Genomic DNA, 23,052 nt, shown 5'->3' on the forward strand with positions numbered 1-23,052 from the left:
CTTCGTGACTTTCTCTTTGAGCACCGCTAATCCCAGCTGATAAGTTTCCTCCTAGTTGCTGTTCCCATTCTTTTTTGTTTGTTTGTTTGTTTATGAAAGTGTTTATATACAGCCGTCTCATGAAATATAAGAGCAGGGAAGAAAAAATATGTACAATAAAACACAATTGAAAGCAGAATCTTTGAGATGACTGGCTAAATTTTAAGCAGCTGCATGGGCCTCCTGGAACAGTTCTAGAGAACTGGGCAGAAAAGCAGTGGTCTGGCTCTGATCCTTGTCTTTTAGGAAAGGGAGAGCAGTTTCCCTTTTACATGAGTCTACTTCACACATTTCACTGATTCACACTGGAGGCTGTGTGTTGGTTGGGGGGAGCTCAGGGATGAAACCTACTCTCTGGGGAGTCAATAGACCCCAACTGAGATGTTCTAAAAAGAGATGGATTTGGCAGGGACTCTGATTTAGTGAAAGCAAGCTGCTGTACAAGAGTTCAACAAACCAAGGATGGTATTCTGTAGTCATACTTTGTGTGTTTTTCCTTCAGCAGGAAATGGTGGTGTGAATAGTTGCCTTTTTTCAGAAGCCTAACATGTATCAAGATAAGAGGTTGTATTCTGTGTAGCATCAAGCAGTTTGCTGTGTCGGCATAAGAATTTATTGTTGTGCAGTGGAACAGTCTTCCCCCCATGTTGACCCTTAACCTGTTCTAGGGTTTCCCCCCAAGCCTCTAGTGTAAATTTGGAGATGGTGCAGGGCATATGCAGGATGGGAAAATCCTGTTGTGCTATTGCTAATCCCTGCACTAGTGCAACTACTTAGTTAAATACTGCGTACAGGTAGTTATTGTTAAATTTGAGGTTTCATCATGTTGGGGTTTGACGCCAATGCCATTGTAATGACCTTTTTTAAAACAAAAAACAAAAAATTAAATACCTACTTGAACTATGTGATCATGAGAATTATGACAGTGCATAACAGGATGGGAAGATTATGATAAATTATTTTTTCCCACAGCTGGACTTTTCTGGTCAGGTTTTTCATCTGAACAAAATTCCACCATGTTACTGCACCAGACATAATTTGTTTACTCTGTTGGACAGCTGCATCTGATGCATTTTCCTTTATTGGGGGGAAAAAGTTAGAAAGGGAGTGTGAGATTTTTGAATCAAATAAGGCACAACACATTTTAAGTCCGTCTGTTGGGGTCTCTGTGATGGAATGAATGTGTAAGTCTGCTGGCTGAAATGACTTTGGATCACAATTTTAAAGGCTTAGGTGAATATACTAAATCATTTGAGCTACTCCTTGATCATTGCATAAGCTTACCTTCTTGTGCGGCTTCAGACATAAGCAACAGCTCCCTTTTACTACTGCATTGCTCTTTCAGACGTATAGTGTCAGTAGATGTGTGCAACAGTCCCTGGATAGGGTTGTACTTCTCTTAGACCAAGTGAGCAGCGTACAGGTGCATTCGGACATTGGGGCTGCCTCTGAAGACAGCTGGCCAGTTGCAACGTCTGTCTGGATGCTAGTGGGGGCCAGGAAGTCACAAAACATAACTCCAGTTTTGTGCCAGTCACACCGGCTTACCAGTCTGTGCCCAGTTCAGAGTGCTTGTCTTTAACCTTTAAAACCCTAAGGGCCTTGTGAGCAGCTTAACTGAAGGACCATCTTTGCCCATATAATCCTGCCCATATGCTAAGGTCTGCTTCAGGAGTGTTTCTGGGGTGCCTGCCATCATGTTCCATTAGGCTGGGGTGCGCGAGAAATGGGGCCAATTACTTACAGTCCTAGAACTGTGGAACTCCATGTTTTTGACTTGCGTATCTGTAACAGCGTGCAGGCAAACACTGGTGACCTTTCTCTTTAACTGAGATTACAATTCACTTGTGTGTTTACAGAGCAATTTTTTACAAGTACTCTGTATTCTTGCTGATGTGATTATCATGCTTGTATCTTGCTTTGCTCTTGTTTGTGTAGCATAGCCCTAAGAAAAAATACTTGGAAATAAATGCGAGAGAATATGGCTGCGCTTTGAGTACTATGCTTCCCCCCCACTTCTGCAGGATATAATTCCAGTTCACTATCATCTGATCCCATCACCAATAAAAAGTAAGAATGGCAACAAGGAGAAGGAGAAAGAGCCTGAAAAGGAAAAAGACGCAAAGGATGAATTTGCTGAAGCTTTAAGAGACCTGAAGATACAATGGATGACTAAGTAAGTTTCTGTTATTCTCCTAGTGTCAAATTGCATCCTTCAAAGAACGGATTTATTAATGGAGTTTATGTCCCTTTTCCATGGTCTGCTACCTAGGGACTGCTCCGTCAGCAGCTTCATTCATACTTTTTTCTCTTTAGGCTCGAGACCAGTGACATGTATAATGAATTGAAAGAGGCCTTCCCTAATCATCTGCCCTTGTATGTTGCAAGACTTCATCAGCTGGATTCTGAAAAGGTGAGAAGCATTTAAAAGAAACACCAAAATTGCACTTGGCAGTTTTAAGTCTGCTCTCGGCCACTTCATGTATCTTAAGCTTTGAATTCAGTGCTCTGGGCAGCCTGGAATAGCGAACCCTCGTACCTACAGGACAGCCTCTCCTGGTATGCCCCGTGTAGGACCTTAAGGTCCATAAATAACAACACTTTGGAGGTCCTGAGCCTCAAGGAGGTTAGATTGGTCTCAACTAGGGTCAGGGCCTTTTCAGCACTGGCCCCGACTTGATGGAACGCTCTGTCACAAGAGACCAGGGCCCTGTGGGATTTGACATCTTTCTGCAGGGCCTGCAAGATGGAACTGTTCCACCTGGCCTTTGGCTTAGACTCACTTTGACCCCTTATATGGGATTTGGCATATAAATTTTCCCTTGCCTTTTTTGCTGGCCCATGTAGGACCAGCATGGATAACTGGCCCGGGTGAATATCTGATGTTTCCTCCCTTTATGGTCTTGATTTATGAGCTACACTAAAATGAGGCTGCATTTTAAGCTGTATTTTAAGGTGTAGTTTAATTAACTGTTGTTTTTTTTCTATTACATTTTATTTTAATTTATATTTGGTGTTAGCCGCCCTGAGCCCGGCCCTGGCCGGAGAGGGCGGGCTATAAATAAAAAATTATTGTTATTATAACTTAAATTTTGTTCAGGGGATTAGTACTTATACAGATCAGTGCTTTGGTGAGTTTGACGCATAAGAGCAGGAGTTGGAGATCAGAAATTGGCAGTACTGAGAAACAAGCAGCAGAACGTTTTAGTTTTCCGGAATATTCTGTGACTGGTTTTAAGGTGGCCACCCTCGAATAAAGGTACTCCAAATGAAAATTCCAGTGTGAAGCAACTAAAGCAAAATAGATTGGGCATTTCAGTTCTGGCACATGTAGCTCAAGCCACAATCATACAATTTTATCATGCTCATGTGTTAAATTAGCTTCTCAATACCTGGATGTTTATAATCGCTAACAGTGCCCTGTTTGGTTCTTGGTAGTTATCTGCTTGGTAATCCTCTTGCATTTTCCTCCCCTCAGACTTAGTTCCCCCTAAATTCACCACCATATATATGTACATAACATGGGGCGCAATGGTTGGGCAAGGACCTGGGAGAGCAGGGTTTGAATCCCCACTCAGCTATGAAGCTCACTGGGTGACTTTGGGCCAGTCACCATCTCTTGGCCTAACCTACCTCACAGGGTTGTTGTAAGGACTAAATGAGGAGGGGGAGAATCCTGTACATCACCTTGAGATCCTTGGAAGATAAAGGTTGTATATAAATGTAATAAATAAAATAATAGGTTTCCCAGTTTAGGATTGCCTTTCCTTCATTTGATGAAGTTGTCCACAAAAGCCTATGCCATAGTAAGCCTGTTAGTCTTTAAAGTGCCACAAGATTCTTAAAGAGTGTTGATCTTTAACACAGTGTTACATAAACCTCTTTGGCCTTTCCCTCCAATACTGCTGAAAACTAGTAACCACCAGCAATATTTTATTATCCCGGTATTGCAGCAAGAGGGGGACGCGGGTGGCGCTGTGGTCTAAACCACAGAGCCTAGGGCTTGCCGATCAGAAGGTCGGCGGTTCGAAACCCCGCGATGGGGTGAGCTCCCGTTGTTCGGTCCCTGCTCCTGCCAACCTAGCAGTTTGAAAGCACGTCAGAGTGCAAGTAGATAAATAGGTGGCGGGAAGGTAAGTGGCGTTTCCGTGCACTGCTCTGGTTCACCAGAAGCGGCTTAGACATGCTGGCTGCATGACCCGGAAGCTGTACGCCGGCTCCCTCGGCCAATAAAGCGAGATGAGCACCGCAAACCCAGAATTGGTCACGACTGGACCTAATGGTCACCTATTGCAGCAAGAACTTAAACTGGTAAATGATAGAAACATATTCAAGTTGCTTCTTTTAGGGCTTTATGTTGAATATGTTTCCCCCCAATATTGTGCAGCATGATTCCTGATCTTGTGTTATTGGGTCCATGACAAAGGTATTGAATAACTGTACATGTTAGCCTATTGTTGCATTAATGTCTCTTCATGCATGAGTAATAATGCAATGTGCTTTGTTTGTTTCCACTAGGAAAGAATGAAAAGGTTGAACGACATTATTGAGGCAGCTAATACGGTTATCTCACATATTGATCAAACAGCCCTCGCCATTTATCTCGCTATGAAGACAGATCCCAGACCTGATGCTGCTACTATAAAAAAGTACCTAACCAGTAAATACTTTTTCCTTGCATCTTATTTCTGCAACTTGGCCTAAGGCTGTCCCCACTTTGTAGCTTCAAAGATTAAGTCACTCTAAAGCTGAAATTATTTTAAAGATCAATTCCGTGATCCTGATAGGACAACTGTGACCACCAACCAACATAATGTCCATTTGTTGCAGTGAACCTTAATGTGTTGAACCTTTTGTGTTGGATTGTGGCCAGTGACAATTAGAAGCAGCTTTGAATTGAAGCTTCTTCTGTCCTAAATTTTAGGATGAAATAGATGGTAGTGGCTGGGATTTTTATTATGGATGTTGTAAGTGGTTAGAGACCATGATCTGCATGAGCAATCAGGCAAGTGTCTTAAGTTCAGAATTGAAATCCACAGGTTTTCTAAGCAGCAGCTTGTGAACTATTATTCAATACAGAATGCTGAAATATTCAGAATAATTACTGGACTGAGTTAAGACCAGAAATCTTGCATTGGGAATACATTATAACTCAGCCTCCCCCACCCCTCCAGATGTTTTAGATCACAACATTTGTTTTGCTAGTAAGAATATTGCATAATGCAACGCATCCTTCTATTTAAAGCTTGCGATAGTCCTATATGATATTAATTGAAAACCTTTGACATCAGTTATATTTCACCATCTTTTTAAAACATGTCTTAAGTACAGTGGTGCCTCGCAGGACGAAATTAATTCGTTCCGCGAGTTTTTTCGTCTTGCGGTTTTTTTCGTCTTGTGAAGCACGGTGTCGGAAAAGTTTTGGAAAAGCTTCAAAAATCACCAAAGTCTTCAAAAACCTCAAAAAAGGCTACCACACCGCGTGCTATGAGTTGCTCCTCGAAGTCAAGTCTCAACTGTATTAACGGTTTTAAGAAAAAGGAAACAAACTTGCAAGACGTTTCCGTCTTGCGAAGCAAGCCCATAGGGAAAATCGTCTTGCGAAGCAGCTCAAAAAACAAAAAACCCTTTCGTTTTGCGAGTTTTCCGTCTTGCGAGGCATTCGTCTTGCGAGGTACCACTGTATCAATTTCTTAAATAACTATATGAATTACCTTTAAAGATTTCAACACCAAACATTTAAATGAATTATATAAATGGGTAGGAAATCGGTTCCCTTAGAGCAGCAAGCAATCTGACCTTAAATCTGTTGTTCCATATATGAACGAGATTGTCAGGTTCCATTTATTCATTTACTCCCTTATGATTTTATATGTACAAGTCATCCCTGTCAACTGCCAAATTTCCAGCTGTTCCCATATCTTTCTAATTTTTTCCATTCTCAGAACTTGGCTAATTTTTGAAAAGCATCTGTACTTGAAAGCAAACTGCAAGCATTTTTACATGAGCTGTGTACCAAGCAGGCCTTGACCCTCCCCGCAAGCAAGGCAGAGAGATTACCAGACTCTGGGATGCTCTCAAGGGACCTTGCGTGGCTATCTGAGTTTCCATGAGATCTCACGAAAGCGTCCCAGAGCCCAGTAAGCCACTTGGAAAGCTTAAAAGTTCTTCCATGCATTTCATTTGCTCAATTTCAGCTTTGTAAAGCTGAAATCACGCATGCTAGATGCCAACCGGATAAGTAACAATACAACCTTTAGAAGTCATCCGAAGGCAGCCCTGTATAGTGAAGTTTTTTTTAATGTTTGAAGTTTTATTATGGTTTTCGTATATGCTGGAAGCCTCCCAAAGTTGCTGGGACAACCCAGTCAGATGGGCAAGGTACAAATAATAAAATTATTATTATTAAGCTAAATTTGCATAAGTTATGATTGTATTGTAGTAGATTAATTCTGTGCTCATCCTGTATGCCCAAATAGGAACACTGTGTATTTCAAATAACTGAATTATTATTTCGACTGCGTCAGACCAACACGGCTACCTACCTGAATCTTGAATAATAATAATTATTATTATTATTATTATTATTATTATTATTATTATTATTATTATTATTTAACTATACAGCCTTTAGAAGCCATGTGAAGGCAGCCCTGTATAGGGAAGTTTTTTTTAATGTTTTATTTTGTTTTCATATATGTTGGAAGTGGCTGGGGCAACAGACGGGTGGGGCACACAAAATAATAATAATAATAATAATAATAATAATAATAATAATAATAATAATAATAATAGTAAATAATTGAATTTATATACTGTCCTATACCTGCAGGTCTCAGGAAATAAAATCAAAATATAAAATCACAAGATGCATAATCAAAATAAAATCAATTATTACTATTATTTATTTATTTATTTATTTAGGGTGCTTGTGTCTTCCTTGCAACTTAGCAGTTTGTGTTCTTGTTGTCTAAATATAATAGATAGTTAAGTTTTGGCATGTATATAAAATAACCAGTTGTTGAAGTATTTGGGAGTAATGGGGATGGGACCCTGCATATACACCTATTATAAATGATTTATTATTCAGTTTGTGCACCTCAGGACTCTCTTTTTATATAAAAAAGGGCATGTGCTTCACTGCAAATGCTGTCATCCTCTTGTGTGCTTCCTATTTAGTGAGATGGACAAGCAGAAATCTACGTTAGTGGATGCTCTCTGTCGGAAAGGAAGTGCGTTGTCCGACCAAATCCTGCAGTTTCAGGCCCAAGAAGGAGCTGTGTCAGGCGATGCAGAATCTAAAGATGACCAGCAGGAGGGTGGCTTGGATGCTCTGGCAGAAACTTTCTGGGAAATAACCAAATGGACTGACCTGTTCGACACCAAGGTATATGGAATCGGGGGAGCAAAATTAGATTCCTATAACTGGAGGAGGGAATCCTTCATATGCTGCTTTATACAGACTGGTTTTCTATGTAGTCTCAACTTTAGCCTTTGGTAAAGCATTGGGGTTTTTATTATTATTATTTATTATTCATACACAGCACAGAATGCCAACAAAATAACTGAAATCTTTCATTATTGGTTTTTAATGCAAATTTGTAGGATTGCAGCCATTCGCCACAGCCAACTTTGTGGGGTTTGTTTGGTTTTTTTGACAAAAGCCTTACAATTTTTCATACTGTAGATACCAAAAGCATACAATCAAATCTGCAGAAAAATAGTCCAGTTTTTAAAATCATGAATGTTTTCATAAGTGTAAGCATCGTCTTGCTACATCAGGCCAGAAATGGTTTTGTGCAGCCTTCCACTTTCAAGCCTCGCCAACCAGGCAATGATGATTCCCCTCTTGGCTCTTCCACCTCTGTGTTTGGATTTGATATCCCGCCTTATCATGCCCGAAGGAGTCTCAAAGGGGCTAACATTCTCCTTTCCCTTCCTCCCCCACAACAAACACTCTGTGAGGTGAGTGGGGCTGAGAGACTTCAGAGAAGTGTGACTAGCCCAAGGTCACCCAGCAGCTGCATGCAGAGGAGTGGGGAATCGAACCCAGTTCACCAGATTACAGTATACCACGCTTAACCACTACACCACACTGGCTGGTCCCCTAGTTCTTTGGGCCTGTTGCAGCCTTCACCAACCCAGTGAATCATGCAGCTGCTGGGAGTTGTAGCCCAAAGTGTCGGGAGAACAAAGTGTTGGAAATGGCTGCTTTCCTGTAACTAAGCTTAAGTTAAGCACGTGTAGCTGAAATAGTGTTGCCTTGTTTCCCTGGTGTTGAATTTGAAATGGTAAGCTCTTCAGGGCCTGGGACCTGTCCTCTTGCAAACTCCGCAAAGTGCCTGATGGTACAATGTAAAATAACTTCTGTTCTTACAAATATTTAATTTTGGAGGGATCCTGCAGCCTCACAGTTTTTGCTTTAGCAGCATTAAGGAATGGTTAACGTTAGGGCAGCTTCAGCCACCTAGGTGCGAAATGGTCTTGTGCTTCCCCAAACCTCTTGCACTGCTGGTGTCAAGTCTGAAATAGAACAGGGGCTGGTAAATTTTGGAGACCGAGATGTTTGCCTGGCTTACAAATCTCACCTTTTATTTTGCACCCCGTGTAGGTTTTACCATTTGCCTATAAGCACGCCCTGGTAAATAAAATGTACGGCCGAGGTCTCAAATTTGCAACAAAGCTTGCGGAAGAGAAACCTACCAAAGAAAACTTGAAGAATTGCATACTGGTAAGTAATCTCCATTATTACCTAGGCTAACTCAAGGCTGCATGCAAGTTTCATTGGCATTTTTGGAAGTTTATGAAAAGGTTACAGCTCCCCCCAAAAAGGTAGAGAATCAGGTGTGTGCATATGTAACCCCCCCCCCTTTTGGTACTTCATAGAATGCAGTTTTTTAAAAAGTCAACATTTTTTAGTGGACTTTGTTTAGTCGTGGAAGGTGTAAAAGTGTACTTTAATTTTTTTCTTCTTTAGCTAATGAAGTTACTTGGATGGACACACTGTGCATCTTTCACTGAAAACTGGCTTCCCGTGATGTATCCACCCGATTATTGTGTGTTTTGAAATTGCTGCCATTGTAAATCTGAGATGTTCTTACGTCGTTTGGATATAAAGATACATTATATTACTGGAATGCATGTTTTCATCCATTATTGAATGCTTATATCGTGTGTTATTAATCAGAGGACAAGGGGGTTGTGTGAGGGTTCGGCTCCTGACATCAAGGAGCCTATTTAGGCTTAGATATTTAATTTCTGGGTGTAACTCTTAGTTGCCCTAGAAATAAAAACGTACGAACAAAATGTTTTGCATACATCGCATTGCTGGCAATGGGTGTTCCGAAATAGCCAGCTCCAAGGATTAGGAAATGAAGATGGGAAGGTTTCTTGCATGTGTATGTGGTTCTTAACTGTTTGTAATTTTAACCACAAGTCTGTACAAGCGGTTCTTTTTACAATGAGCAGGGTTTTAACATTGAAGTTTTCAATTGTATGAAGGCCTTAAAAAAAAAAACTCCTTCGGAGTAGCTAAAACCTTATTTATTAGACTTAACAGTAATGGAACTTAATTACCAGTATCACTTGCAAGAGTTTACATTTTGAATTTTTTAAAAATTAAAAACTTTCACACTCACTGCAAATGTATTTTGAATTGCTGGTGCAAAAGGTGCTCTTGAATATCTTCAACTCGGAGATGCTCTCAAATATCCATGTGTTGCAGAGTATCGGATAAACTGATACATGTATAAACAGTCAGTTAACACTTAAATCAGGTATTGTAAAACTTATACATACAGATATGTTAATAATGTTTTGGGGGAGGGAAATGTAAAACTGCTAAATAAATGTGCAAATTTCAAGATCAAAAACGTGCGCACTCTCATACTTTTAATTTTGTTAATAATAAAAACAATTAAACAAAGCTGAGATCTGTTCTAATTTTTTCAAGAGTACCTAAAGGGAGGCGTTAGGAAATCAATGCTATTTGAGGAGCTGTTGGAGGGAGGACACACAATCTAGTCTATATGACTTCATGGAGGCCGAGTAAAAAGTTACATTTCAGCATTGTAGCAAATATTGGTCACAGCGTATATAATTTATGCCTGTTATTGAGACAACAATTTGGCACTGCTTATAGAACCAGAGGACTTTTAAAAGGACTCTATAAAGCTATAGCATAGTAGCCCCATTACCTGGAATTGGTTTATCCTTGTAGAAGCACAACCCTACATTTTAATCTGAAATGCTGTGGCTTCATTACACTACAGCTTAGTCATGTTACTGGAGTTGCTTTCTGTAGTCACATGGGACTTACGGAGTAAAATGGTCCTCTCTCCTTTCTGTTTCTAGCAACAGGATGTGGGGTTAAGCTTTCAAGACCAATTAAATCAGTTTTATGGGAAAGCCTAGGGCATAACATCGTGGGTAGCTCCAAAAGGATGCAGTTTGGTGGTGGTTGAACATGTTCTGTTAATCATATGGGGCAACAGCTGCATAAGGAGTAGGAGAGCATTTACTAAAATCCACTTATTTGACCCCCGTTGCATACGGTTCTGCTTTTTAGGATTACCCTTTGTTGGGAAATAGAACCCCAAAGCCAACTTGAATGCACCAGGCTGTTGTGAAGAAGAGGCTAATTAACATCTTTTAAAAACGACTGCTTTGTAAACTTTTAGGCTGCATCTGTTCTAGATTCTGGCACTCTTTTGGATCTTAATTTTCCCTTACTGTGCCTTTGAACAACTTGACATTTGACTCTGGGAATTCTGCTAGCTGCGTGATATTGAGCATGTTGCCAACTCTGTCCAAAAAATCGTAATCTGTGCTGAATCTGAATTTGTTTGCCCATAACAAGATTGTCCCAGGCTGACAAAAGTAGCCTATGGTGACTAACAGAGCTTCAAGAGCTGTGTGGTGGTACACCAGATCAGTAGCCACAATAAAATCATAGTGATGGGTTGATATGGGGAAGTCTGCGTGGAGATTCTCTCCCCAAACCAGCTTTCTTACTTCGGGCTTGTGAACGTTCAGGTTGCGTGTGTTTCTTGAAATATTGAACTCCATATTTTCAAGGACCTCGGGCAAGTCAGTAGCTGTCACAAAAGCACCTGAAAGAGAACAAAAATAATTAGTCTTCCTTGATAACCTGAAGAGAGGCAAGACAGTTCTCTGTTTACATTTTTGCTGTTCAGTGATGTCATCATTACTGACTCACTAGGCTTTCTGTCCTCTGCAGGAACAAGCAGCCGTTGCAGTCTCTGGATAAAACTGCAGGACACCCTCTGGCTAGAACAAATCATAGAAATCCCAAGACTAGCACTGTAATCCATTTACTTCACTGACACATTTTCAAGGAGAATTTACTATAGATGAGGCGAGCTGGAAGTTTTGTGTCTGAAGAACGTTTTTGAAAGGTTCTATTTCAGACTAGCAAAGTTGTTTGAGGAACACCTACAGGTTAATAAATGGAGCAATTCTCTCTTTTGGGAAATCAAAGCCTGTTTTGGACTGCCTCCTACTGCACTTGGTTATATCCCTTGCCAGATAAATGAAGTTAAGGCACAAAAGAAATAGATTTCAGAATGCTTTTTTGTAATTAGCTACTCACAAGATAAGCTGCCCATTTTAGGCTTCGTATGGCATCCTGTGTCTATAAGGAGATTGTGGGTAGACAGCATTGTCAAAATGCTATTCAAATGTTTGGGACTCAAGAGAGTACTGGGTAATGTGAATAGGTAGGAACTGTGTGTAAAATGTGCAACAAGAAGCAACACACATAAACACACACATAAATACTCTTTAGCAAATTACCAACCTAGTATACTTGCCACAATGGACACCAGGCCTGTACCAGCTCCCAGTTCAAGTAACTTCTTGTCTCGGAGACTGATTTCTTGTTGATTTGATTCCAAGTACTGACACAGAGCAAGTGCCTAAAAAAATTAAATTTGTCTTCAGAATTTGGGAGCTGCTAATGTTTAGAACCTAATCTAGCTGCAATAGTGTATGTGCATGTGCATCCCATAATTTCAGCATGCGAAATCACTGACGATGCCCTCTGATGCCCTCAATGCAAGCTCAGTCCAAAAGCAAATGATGAAAGGGGGAAGGCTGGGCTGTGATGGATTAATCCCTTCAGCCACCCCAGTGCTTTTTCCTCCATACTGTGCCCAGTACTAAGGTTTCAGGCAATGTATCGATACATCACCTGGGCTATTTGAATTTAAAGTCACAAGAGCAGTTTTGGAATTTCTGATCACCCACCCTGGTTTCAGTGATACATGCCAGATCAGCCTCCTCATCCATAATCAGATCATGGATGAGGGACATCTGCAGGTGAGGCAGTGGAAGTGCTGGACTGGTGTCTTGCCTTGGTAATAGACTGTATGAAAGCCAGCAAACTGAAACTCAATCCAGATAAGACGAAGGCGCTGTTGGTGGTTCCCTAGACCAGGTGGATGGGAGATCTCCTGCCCTTGATGGGGTTACACATTTACCTGTCAGGGAGATACAAACAGTGGGGGGAAGGAAGTGGCACTCCCGGTAGCTGCATGGCGAGAGATCATCGGGGCAAGCCGTGGCTGGCAGTTCCAGGGAGGCTCTGCGGTGCCCTGCCACAGTGGTGCCTCGCAAGACGAATGCCTCGCAAGACGGAAAACCCGCTAGACGAAAGGGTTTTCCGTTTTTGAGCTGCTTCGCAAGACGATTTTCCCTATGGGCTTGCTTTGCAAGATGAAAACGTCTTGCGAGTGTTCCGATTTTTTTCCGCTTTCCCCCCCTTTTTCTAAGCCGCTAATAGCCTTTTAGCCGCTAATCCGCTAAGCCTTTAATAGCCGCTAAGCCTTTAATAGCGCTAATCCGCTAAGCCGCTAATAGGGTTACTTCACAAGACGAAAAAACCGATAGACAAAGAGACTCGCGGAACGGATTAATTTCGTCTTGCGAGGCACCACTGTATGTGGCAACAAGGCTAATGCACGTTGCCCTTCCAGGCCCAACAGAAAGGCAGAAGCTGTGCACAGTGAGACTCTGGGGTTGCGGCGCTCATCTTGCTTTACTGGCTGAGAGAGCCAACATTTGTCCGCAGACAGTTTTTCCGGGTCATGTAGCCAGCGTGACTAAGCCGCTTCTTGCAAAACCAGAGCAGCGCACGGAAACACTGTTTACCTTCCCGCCGGAGCGATACCTATTTATCTACTTGCACTTTGACATGCTTTCGAACTGCTAGGTTGACAGGGTTTAGCTGGTGGTATGTTACGATTTTGGAAAGCAGATATTGCCCAGCCTTATTCAGTACTAATGTAGCATTGATTAACCATGCAGCGGTATCACAGCTGCGGACATGTAAAGCCATAGATTCAATGAATCCATTTAATCTATTCTGGACTTTAGGGAGGTTCAGAACGCAGTCTTATCTTGCTCAGTGGGTTAACTACATATCCAGTATCGGGTGCGCAATGAACTCTCTGCTCTTTATGGGCACAGGGTTGACTTTTACCCCCATAAATGTGCTGAAACCTTAGGCCATAAGCAACACTAGCAAAGGAAAAGCAGTGGCTTGGCTGACATAGCCTTCTGATGACCCTTTCCAGCTCTTAAGATCCTAAAACAAGGTATCAAGGAAAGCAAAATGCTTCATTATCTTACAGAAGCTTACTCGCAAGGTGTTATTTCCCTGTGTGAAACTTACGCCGGGCCATACTACGGCTCCGAAGTTTTCGATGGACTCTTGAATGGTGATCTGGTGGCCAGCGTAGCAGTAATGTTCTTTGTCAAAATAGGGAGAGGCCTTAGGAACCCATTTCTGTAATATTTTGAACACGCGGGGCAGCCCTGTGGGGAGAGAAGTCAGCAATAGTCATCTGTGAACGTAAGAGGGTTCAGGAATTTAAACAAAATGGGCTGTGCTTTGTTGCGAGTGCTTAGAAAGCCAATCTTGGTAAAAAGTCTCACAAAGAGCTGCAAATCTTGGCGTGCCTATACAGTTCCCTGCAATACACTCACACAAAAATATGTCTATGTAGACTTATCTCAAAGCTGGCATCTTACGGTAGCCACTTCTGCATTGCCAAATATAATGGCATGCAGCCTTCCCAAAAGAGGGCATGGATTTGCATATGCTAATCTGTGTGTGTGCGCGCGCACACACAAAATCAGAAAGATTTGCTGTAAATGCAACCTTCTATAGACATCTGAAGGCAGCCCTATATCGGGACCTTTTTAATAATAATGATAATAATTTATTATTTATACCCCGTCCATCTGGCTGGGTTTCCCCAGCCACTCTGGGCGGCTTCCAACAAAGTATTAAAATACAGTGGTCTGTTAAACGTTAAAAGCTTCCCTAAACAGGGCTGCCTTCAGATGTCTTCTACAAGTCTGGTAGTTGTTTTTCTCTTTGACATCTGGTGGGAGGGTGTTCCACAGGGCGGGTGCCACTACCGAGAAGGCCCTCTGCCTGGTTCCCTGTAACTTGGCTTCTCGCAGCGAGGGAACCACCAGAAGGCCCTCGGCGCTGGACCTCAGTGTTCGGGCAGAACAATGGGGGTGGAGACGCTCCTTCAGGTATACTGGACCGAGGCCATTTAGGGCTTTAAAGGTCAGCACTAACACTTTGAATTGTGCTTGGTTCCGTTATGTTGTTGTTGTGTTATTGTATATCATGTTGGAAGCTGCCCAGAGTGGCTGCGGCAACCCAGTCAGGTGGGCAGGGTACAAAAAATTAACAACAACAACAAGTAATTTAAATACATCACATCACAATTGGAAAGGTTCTGGCTGTAGACCCATCTGTCTATTCATTCTGCAACATAGGAGCTAACAGTTGGCAAAGCCCTGTTCTTCCTTCTTGCCTTTTATTTATTTTTAAACTTGGTGTGGACGGTCCTTCAAAGAAAGAACTCCTTCTAGTAGACCACTGTCTGAGATAAACACAGTCATCCTGGCATCACTTGGCAAATTCAGCCCAAAATTTGAGTACAGTGGTACCTCGGGTTAAGTACTTAATTTGTTCCAGAGGTCTGTTCTTAACCTGAAACTGTACTTATCCTGAAGCACCACTTTAGCTAATTGGGCATCCTGCTGCCGCTGCACCGCCGGAGCACGATTTCTGTTCTCATCCTGAAGCAAAGTTCTTAACCTGAAGCACTATTTCTGGGTTAGCAGAGTCTGTAACCTGAAGCGTATGTGACCTGAAGCGTATGTAACCTGAGGTACCACTGTATCGGCATGCCTGGAAACTCTGAGGGTTCAAGGCAGGCTGCCCTCAAGCCCCCCTGATTTCCCTGAAAACCATTTAAATGATCTTAAATAAATTTGATTCAGCTGTTCCTTACTTTCTAGCAGCATAAAACACTTAATCAGCAATCCTACGCAGAATAACCACTGAATAAATGTGCGGAGGCTGGTGTCGTGAATTGCATTGTGCATTACCACGTACTCGTTGAAAACATAAAGGACAAGTGTTCCCAAAGACTCATAAATGACAACAGCATTGCTTATTTAATACTTGGGAGCTAATGAGAGCAACTGATTTAGGGGGGGGAAACTTGCATAGGGTTGAGCGGGCGAAAGCGATACTGTCTTTAAAGGAAAACCTGAGTCAGATGCAAGGGAGCAGCCATTGTCTCCTTCCTCCAGGTTTTCCTCGTCCTCCATTATTCCTTGGTCTGCTTTAAGGAAGAACTGGTGCTGTGTAGAAATCATAGCAGGAATGCTGCAGAAAGAACCACCAAACAAACAAACAAACCATGAGGTTTCTGATGGGGGAGGATAGTTCCCAACTTTTACCCTCTGAGGAAAAGAAGAAGTTGAGTACCAAAAACATGGCACATGCTACATTAAAACCAGAAACCAGAGTTAAGACCTTTCCGTCAGTGAAAATCTTCAGACACTTGCCGTATTTTTTGCTCTATAAGACTCACTTTTTCCCTCCTAAAAAGTAAGGGGAAATGTGTGTGTGTCTTATGGAGCGAATGCAGACTGCGCAGCTATCCCAGAAGCCAGAACAGCAAGAGGGATCGCTGCTTCCACTGCGCAGCGATCCCTCTTGCTGTTCTGGCTTCTGAGATTCAGAATATTTTTTTTCTTGTTTTCCTTCTCCAAAAACTAGGTGTGTCTTGTGGTCTGGTGCGTCTTATAGAGCAAAAAAATATGGTAGTTAGTTTTTGTTTCTGACATTCGTATTTTGCTCCACCACCAAAGAGCTCAAAGAAGTTTGGGACTGCCTCTTACAGTGGAAGCTGTATAGGCAACAGGTGCTGTCCAAAATATTTCACCCGCTCCCTAATAATGGTCCTTGCCACCACTTCTCTTCCCAAAACTAGCTCTGGAGTTTCCAAGGCACATAATTTAGGCAAATATCTGGAATGCCAGGTTTGGGCATCACCTCTCACAGGCTGTCTACTCAAACCAGCCACTTAACAGCTGAAAGAAGCTTAGCATGTAGTTCACCTGTAAAGCTGACAGAACACGGCCTTCTCTCTGCTCTTATTTATGACACCCAGTCCCCTGAACCTTAGTTTTTTATAGTGACCACTAGGTGTCCTCAAAAGCTTATGTGACAATAGAAACAGATTACGTTTGAATCCTAACAAGGTCTACAGAAAAGTCAGTCCTATTGAAGCCAATGGAGCTTACTCCCAAGTAAGTGAGGCTAGATTACTGCCATTATTTTTAAGGTGCCACAGAAAACTCTCTCTCTCTCTGTGTGTGTGTGTGTGTGTGTGTGTGTGTGTGTGTGAGAGAGAGAGAGAGAGAGAGAGAGAGAGAGAGAGAGAGAGTGTGTGTTTTGCTAGAAAAGACTGTAACAAGGCTACCCCTCTGGAATAATCATTCAAAGTTGTTTCCATGCCGTCTTATGTTCCATAATTGTTTAATCTCTATCCAGACTCGAACAGGTTTTTTAATTTCATGTGGGAGATGTATTGCCATTTGCAAGTGCAGTTTGTGATCTGTGAGTGAGTGTGGCATTCTGCTCGAGAGAGAACCTCGTGAAGTCAAGTCACTATGTCAGTTAAGGTAGTAAGTGAAAAACACTTTGTTAAGGGGGGGAGGGAACCTCCCTAAAGGATAAATGTGCCACTTGAGAAACCATCCTCTCAGGTTCCTGGGTTAATAGCATGTCTGACAGAAAAGTGATGCTGAGCAAAGTTCACAGGGAGGATATTCTGCAGAAGCCCCGTTGAAATGAATGGGAAATTTCAATGAGATTTACACAGACCAGCTCCTGTTCCATGAACTGTGCCCATAACTCACAGGCTCATCACATAACCCGGTCCTGACTTCACCTCCTCCTTTTTACCTCTCACTTTCTCTCTTGCATGCCTCATGTGTTCATGCGAGCTCTGCTTGCTTTGGAAGCTGTGCTTTCATAGCCCTGGGCCTGCCACAGAGTCCTCCATTCACCATAAATCTCCTGGTCCGTTCATTAGTCTTTCGGATTCTAAAATCTCCCTCTGAATTTAAGCTTGCCGCTATCGAGCGATATGTTCCTGGTCTCCCGCTACGTATCTTGCTTGATCTAACCACCACCTGTTGTGCCCCTTGTCGAAGATACATCGCACATATTAAAAATAAACATGAAGTTCAAAATGCCCATCCCTTTAAGTCTCAGCTCATTCACTGACCATCCCCACGAAAAGGCTAAGGTTACCATTTTACCTGGAAAGTTGTAATTAATCTGGACTCCGAGGATCCAATTCCTAAGCTGAGAGATTTTTCAACCAGCTCGGTGCCTTTTATAGTGAAGGTGTGCCAAGTGGGGGGTGGGTACTGGGGAAGGGGGCGGGCCCTAGACCATTTAGGGATAAAAACCTTTGAATGAAGAGAGTCCCTGTCATGGTTTCCATTCTGCATACAGGCAAGTGGAAGTAAACTGAGCCATCTTCATTGTGTTCTCTATGCTGAAGTAGTAAGTGACGATTATGATATGAACTTAGCTGATATGATATGACTTGCTATGTGCATGATATGGGTATATTAAAATCAGTAGCACGTCTCCCAATAAACATTCCGGCGGAGAAACTACACCTTAATATCTTATCGCAGAGCTGTATATTCCAACATGCTATCGGCCGCTGATAGATACACCAGCTCCAATTCATAATTTTCAGTGTATGGAGAGAAAACAGTCTCTCTCTTCCAAATAACATAAAAAATATCCAAGGACAAGGAAGCAGCTTTAAGTAGATTTGACATTTGTTCATTCTAATAATGCAAGGTCAAATTAAACAGGGCTCTATATATCATAGATTTTTAGAGTCGGGAGGAACCTCAAATGTTATCTACTCCAATCCCCAATGGCCTGTGCAGGGATTGGCATGGGATCAATCATTCTCACGTTTCCACTCATCACTTCCCAGCTAGAATACGTTAGCTGCAGAATTAAGTTTTTGACACAATTTGGAATTTTGTTGGGGACAAACCACGTGCTTTTAACCTACTCCCTTTCTCCTCATGTCCTGTTGTGCATTTCTTTCCCCAGCCAAGTCAGACATTTCAGAACCCTCTTGGGAAGTAACATTGAATGTGTCTTGTTGACTGTATCTTTAAACTAAGCTAGCATGCCATGAATTTCTGGCAATCTCTATTCTGGGCCAAAGAGACCGCTTCTTCACCAAATTATTTACCAATTTGGGAATATTTTTTAACATGTTATCTGCATTAAGATGATTCATTTTCTGGTTTAACCATTTGTTTCTTGTTGTAATCAGGCTTTTTGTTGTTGTTGAATTGCTTGTTCAGATTTTAGTATTTTGGGTATTTGTTGCCAGTGCTTTAAAGAAAGAACATAGTACCTATCAATGGGAGTACGGTATGTAACGTACTCATTATGTATTACGTTTGCAGTGTGCCATTCTTTCGCAGAATTCAAGGCATGCTGCAGATTGTTCTGAACAGCCTCCTACCTAGGCACAGAGTGGACCTAGACCTCACACACAGCTCCAGCATTAGGAGCCTTCAGGGTTATCCCCTGATGTCACTGGAACAAGAAATATTTGTACACAGAGAGTGTGCCCTGTTTTCTAGTACAGAGAGTGGCATTCCTAATGGGCTCTGTGTAATTCATTTGAACACGCATTCTTTTGAACGCACAGATTTCAGGGTAACTCCACGGGTCTGTCTGCCCGTGATGGATCTAGTCAAATTCTCCCAGAGGCAGCTGCCCACCACCAAGGAGTGCAAAGGCACACAGAGGAGATGGCGCCACAGCCCAAAGCAGCTGTCCTGGGCACCCCACAGACATGGACTAGCAAACAAAGGCAAAAGCAAAACTGCTTTGGACCTATGGGGAGGTGGCCGGAGAGCCCAGGCTCATTGTGGATTGGCTGGTGGGCTGAGACCATCAATGGTGCTTCGCCCCAGGCAAAATTCATCGCTAAACGCCTTTAGTTTTGGCACTGTCCCCCGGCAACTGACCTAACCAAGTGAGCAAGTGGACTATTGCTCCACCAACATTTTTGTTCCTTCTATGGTAGCCCAAATCATCTATCTGCATTTTGGACAGTGATGGAGAACTGCACTAAAAAATGTGACATGAACAAATTGTTGATGTGAAGACATATAAATATTTTACAATGAATGCTCGTGGCCATGTGACCACACCGCGAACAATCAGAGCAAACACTCAGCAAATGCTAGATATGGGTGTTGCCATTTTCAGGTGAGATTCAACTTCAGCCATGCAACAGCAAACTCTGGTGGTGTAATTGTGGCTAACTGAGAGGCCCTGTGCAACAAACCTGCTTCCCTAAAAGACCGGACTTTTCGCAATATGAAAAGTGATGAGAAAATGCACTGGAATGTGTGGGATAACATTTCTTTGCGCAATGTCATACAAACTTCCCACAAACAGATTGGCACAGATGCTCGTTAAATACTCCACATTGCCTAATCTCCCTGCAAACAAATCGGGATGAATGCTCAATAAACAGGATGTCTTTCGCTGCTACTGCTGCTTCAGCTTCAGCTAAGTGACTCCTTCCTCGGCCCAGCAAGCAGAGACTACTGAATCCCACTTCCTTGCCACAGTGATTGCTCTTGAATTGATATCATAGCCATAGAGTGGGTTTGGTTGTTTTTGCTAGGTAGGAAAAGTCTGCCTACCACCTGAGTCTTGACTTGTCAATCTTCCTTCCTCTTAATCCCCCCTTCTGGTGCTAGTTTCATGATTTTTCATGGCAGGCAGATTCCAAATAATATCTCCTGTACATTTAAGAAGTAATTTCTGTAGACCGCCAGACTTGGAGGAACTTTGAAACACGACTGGAAATATCTTTTGAATTTCAGTTTTAACTATGGAGATTTGGCTGACTTGTCAAGAAGGAATAAAAACATGGCTAGATGGGAATTTCCCCGAGATCTACTTTTCAGCATCAAAGGAAGGAAAATAAGAACAAGATCAGGAGAAGACAAAGTAAAGTGCATGTATAAACATGAAGAAGACTTGCAGAAGGGACTTGGAAAAGAGTTAAGAGCCTCGGACAGAAGATCACCAGGTTGATGGGCTATTCGGAATTGACGGAAATGACTGGCAGAACCCGAGACCAGGGAGAAGAGACGATGGAAAAATATTGGAAAAAGTTTAAAATCTATATATGGAAATAATGTAAAATTAATGAGTGTTAGAAAAATGTTGGAAGGGAATTATACGGCTTTAGTAGAAATGTTTTAAGGAATTAAGTATAAATAAGTATCATAGTATTAATTGAAAACAAGGTTAAAATATGTTAAGATAATCACATGACAGAAAATAGAGAAAGATGGAAAGGATTTGCTGAACTAATTAATAGAAATGGAATACAAAAAGGGAGGTGAGAGGAGGTTGATGAAACAAGGGAATGAAAGAGAGGATATTGAGATGGTATGATGTATGTTTTTTGAACTGTTTTTGCTTTCGTTTTGTTTAATGTGTTAATGTTAATGTTGTGTTGTGTATTGTTTATATATTGTACTGTATTGTTTTTTTCTTTTTCTTTTCTTTTTCTTTTCTTTTCTCCTTTTTGTAAGGTTTAAAAGTAATAAATATTATTATTATTATTTTTAAAAAGAAGTCATTTCTGTAATAAATTTAAGCATTGGTTGAGGAAGGGGCAAGTTGGAAGATTTAGCAGGGCAGGTCTCCCAGCTCCTCTCTGCCCAACCTGTCTCTCATGTCCAAACCTGATGAGTAGAGATTGCTCTTGAATTCATCCAAAAAGTGAAATTCTGAAGAGGCCTCTTCCTTCTGCTCTGAAGAATAGATTGTGTTTGTACCTGCAGCTAGGCAACAGCTCGCAGATCCCTTTTACATTCCATGCAATCAACGTGTATCCGTGAGCAACTCTGTAAGGGCGGTGTTAGTTTTTGGACTCTGCACCACACTCACAACTGGAATAATGTAACTCCATACAAAATTCTGCGTTGTCTAGTAGTCTAAGTCCATTGCCATGAGCCTTCCAAAGATCAACACATATAAACCAGATCTCAATGTGCCAAGAGACTAGATGTACCACTAAAAGGTAAATGAGTAGCTCCAGAAATTCATCTAAGGCAGGCATGGCCAAACTTGGCCCTCCAGCTGTTTTGGGACTACAGTTCCCATCATCCCTGACCACTGGTCCTGTTAGCTAGGGATGATGGGAGTTGTAGTCCCAAAACAGCTGGGGGGCCAAGTTTGGATATGCCTGATCTCAGGGGTGCAGGGCTTGCTTCCTCTGCAACTTAGAAAGGAAGCAATGCTCCTGTCCCACTACTAGCCTTGGGTAATCCATCCATCCCTTACCTAGGGATGGGCAAATATGCCAATTTTGCTTTCAGGTTTTCTCTCTCTTTTTATAATCTGAGTTATCTTCTCCACATTTTCACTTCCGTTTGCAATTTTTAGAAAAGCTGTGCAACTTCATCAGTATTTTTGTGCGAATTTCTGCTCCTGTACACATTTTGTATGTGACTTTTGTAATTGCAACGCAATTCCCTGAAACCTGGCGCATTTTTGTATGTTCTTTTCACTAATATATGCACTTATTTGAACCTTTTAGTATATGCATTTTTATACTATGTTTCTTGGTTGGGGAACTGCTTTGCTGGATTCCAGGCCTTCCAAGTGTTCCTATTTTCCAGGGACAGTTCCAGATTTACAGAAGCCATCCTGGTTTTCTGATCTGATCCGAGAATGTCCCACTTTTCCTTAGGACTTCCCTATTTTCATCAGAGAAGTGTTGGAGGGTATGGAGTTATGCGACCGCTGAGCCAAAGAGCTGAGTAACTAAACAACCTTTAGATGATTTCTGAAGGCAGCCCTTTATAGGGAAGCTTTTTAATATTTAAGGTTTTTATATATGTTGGAAGCCACCCAGAGTGGCTAGGGCAACCAAGTCAGATGGGTGGGGTATTACTATCATTATGTTATTCTTATTCTTATTAGGATGTCTCTATTTTCCATTGGAGAAATGTTGGAGGATATGAAATTCTAATAAGTGCAAATTCTGAAGAATGACTGTGTTTGCTCTGCATGTTGTTTGGGAAAGTACAAATTAAGTTTGTTTTTAAGTGCAAATAGAAGGAGCATCTCCACCCCCATCGTTCTATCCGGACACTGAGGTCCAGCGCCGAGGGCCTTCTGGCAGTTCCCTCACTGCGAGAAGCCAAGTTACAGGGAACCAGGCAGAGGGCATTCTCGGTAGTGGCGCCCGCCCTGTGGAACGCCCTCCCACCAGATGTCAAAGAAATAAACAACTACCAGACTTTTAGAAGACATCTGAAGGCAGCCCTGTTTATGGAAGCTTTTAATGTTTGATGCATTACTGTATTTTAATATTTTGCTGGAGGCTGCCCAGAGTGGCTGAGGGAACCCAGGCAGATGGGCGGGGTATATTTTTTATTATTATTATTATTATTATTATTATTATTATTATTATTATTATTATTATTCTCATTCATTCACACCTGTATCTAATTAAGGGAGTCACTCAAGCTACAGTGAACCCCACCCACCAAGCCTTCCTAGGGAAAGCACTGGATACGATGCCG

The 23,052-nt window shown here is 41.9% G+C and overlaps 3 protein-coding genes across 10 annotated transcripts in view; 2 read left to right on the top strand and 1 right to left on the bottom strand.

The window, feature by feature from the left end:
• The window catches only part of TPP2 (tripeptidyl peptidase 2), a 42,306-nt gene extending 32,342 nt beyond the window's left edge, over positions 1 to 9,964 (top strand). For 2 of the 3 annotated variants that reach the window (XM_081198256.1, XM_081198257.1), the window contains 6 exons: positions 2,064 to 2,215; positions 2,356 to 2,452; positions 4,558 to 4,688; positions 7,219 to 7,426; positions 8,651 to 8,770; positions 9,017 to 9,964. In XM_081198256.1, the coding sequence (XP_081054382.1) occupies positions 2,064 to 2,215; positions 2,356 to 2,452; positions 4,558 to 4,688; positions 7,219 to 7,426; positions 8,651 to 8,770; positions 9,017 to 9,106 (798 nt within the window). In that variant the 3' untranslated portion in view covers positions 9,107 to 9,964. Of the gene's footprint in view, positions 1 to 2,063; positions 2,216 to 2,355; positions 2,453 to 4,557; positions 4,700 to 7,218; positions 7,427 to 8,650; positions 8,771 to 9,016 lie in introns of those variants that run through there. The other variant, XM_081198258.1, reaches the window with a different exon arrangement.
• Positions 9,561 to 17,794, bottom strand: METTL21C (methyltransferase 21C, AARS1 lysine). 5 transcript variants are annotated; one of them, XM_081198623.1, is made up of 7 exons: positions 17,704 to 17,794; positions 15,639 to 15,757; positions 13,733 to 13,875; positions 11,858 to 11,975; positions 11,254 to 11,328; positions 11,053 to 11,150; positions 9,561 to 9,776 (listed from the first exon to the last, which is right to left on the bottom strand). In XM_081198623.1, the coding sequence occupies exons 2-7, from the start codon at positions 15,745 to 15,747 to the stop codon at positions 9,726 to 9,728; spliced, it is 594 nt and encodes a 197-aa protein (XP_081054749.1). In that variant the 5' UTR covers positions 15,748 to 15,757; positions 17,704 to 17,794; the 3' UTR covers positions 9,561 to 9,725. The 5 variants fall into 5 exon arrangements, with proteins under 5 accessions (XP_081054749.1, XP_081054750.1, XP_081054746.1 ...); XM_081198624.1 differs by lacking the exon at positions 11,254 to 11,328; XM_081198620.1 differs by having other exon boundaries at positions 9,561 to 11,150.
• Positions 17,795 to 17,903: 109 nt separating this feature from the next.
• TEX30 (testis expressed 30) overlaps positions 17,904 to 23,052 on the top strand; it is a 42,628-nt gene continuing 37,479 nt past the window's right edge. The window contains exon 1 of one of the 2 annotated variants that reach the window (XM_081198673.1): positions 17,904 to 17,953. The gene's annotated coding sequence lies outside the window, so the exon portion shown is untranslated. Of the gene's footprint in view, positions 17,958 to 23,052 lie in introns of both variants that reach the window. The other variant, XM_081198672.1, reaches the window with a different exon arrangement.

Source organism: Podarcis bocagei (assembly GCF_964188305.1).
Source record: "Podarcis bocagei genome assembly, chromosome: 6".
Lineage (NCBI taxonomy): Eukaryota > Metazoa > Chordata > Lepidosauria > Squamata > Lacertidae > Podarcis > Podarcis bocagei.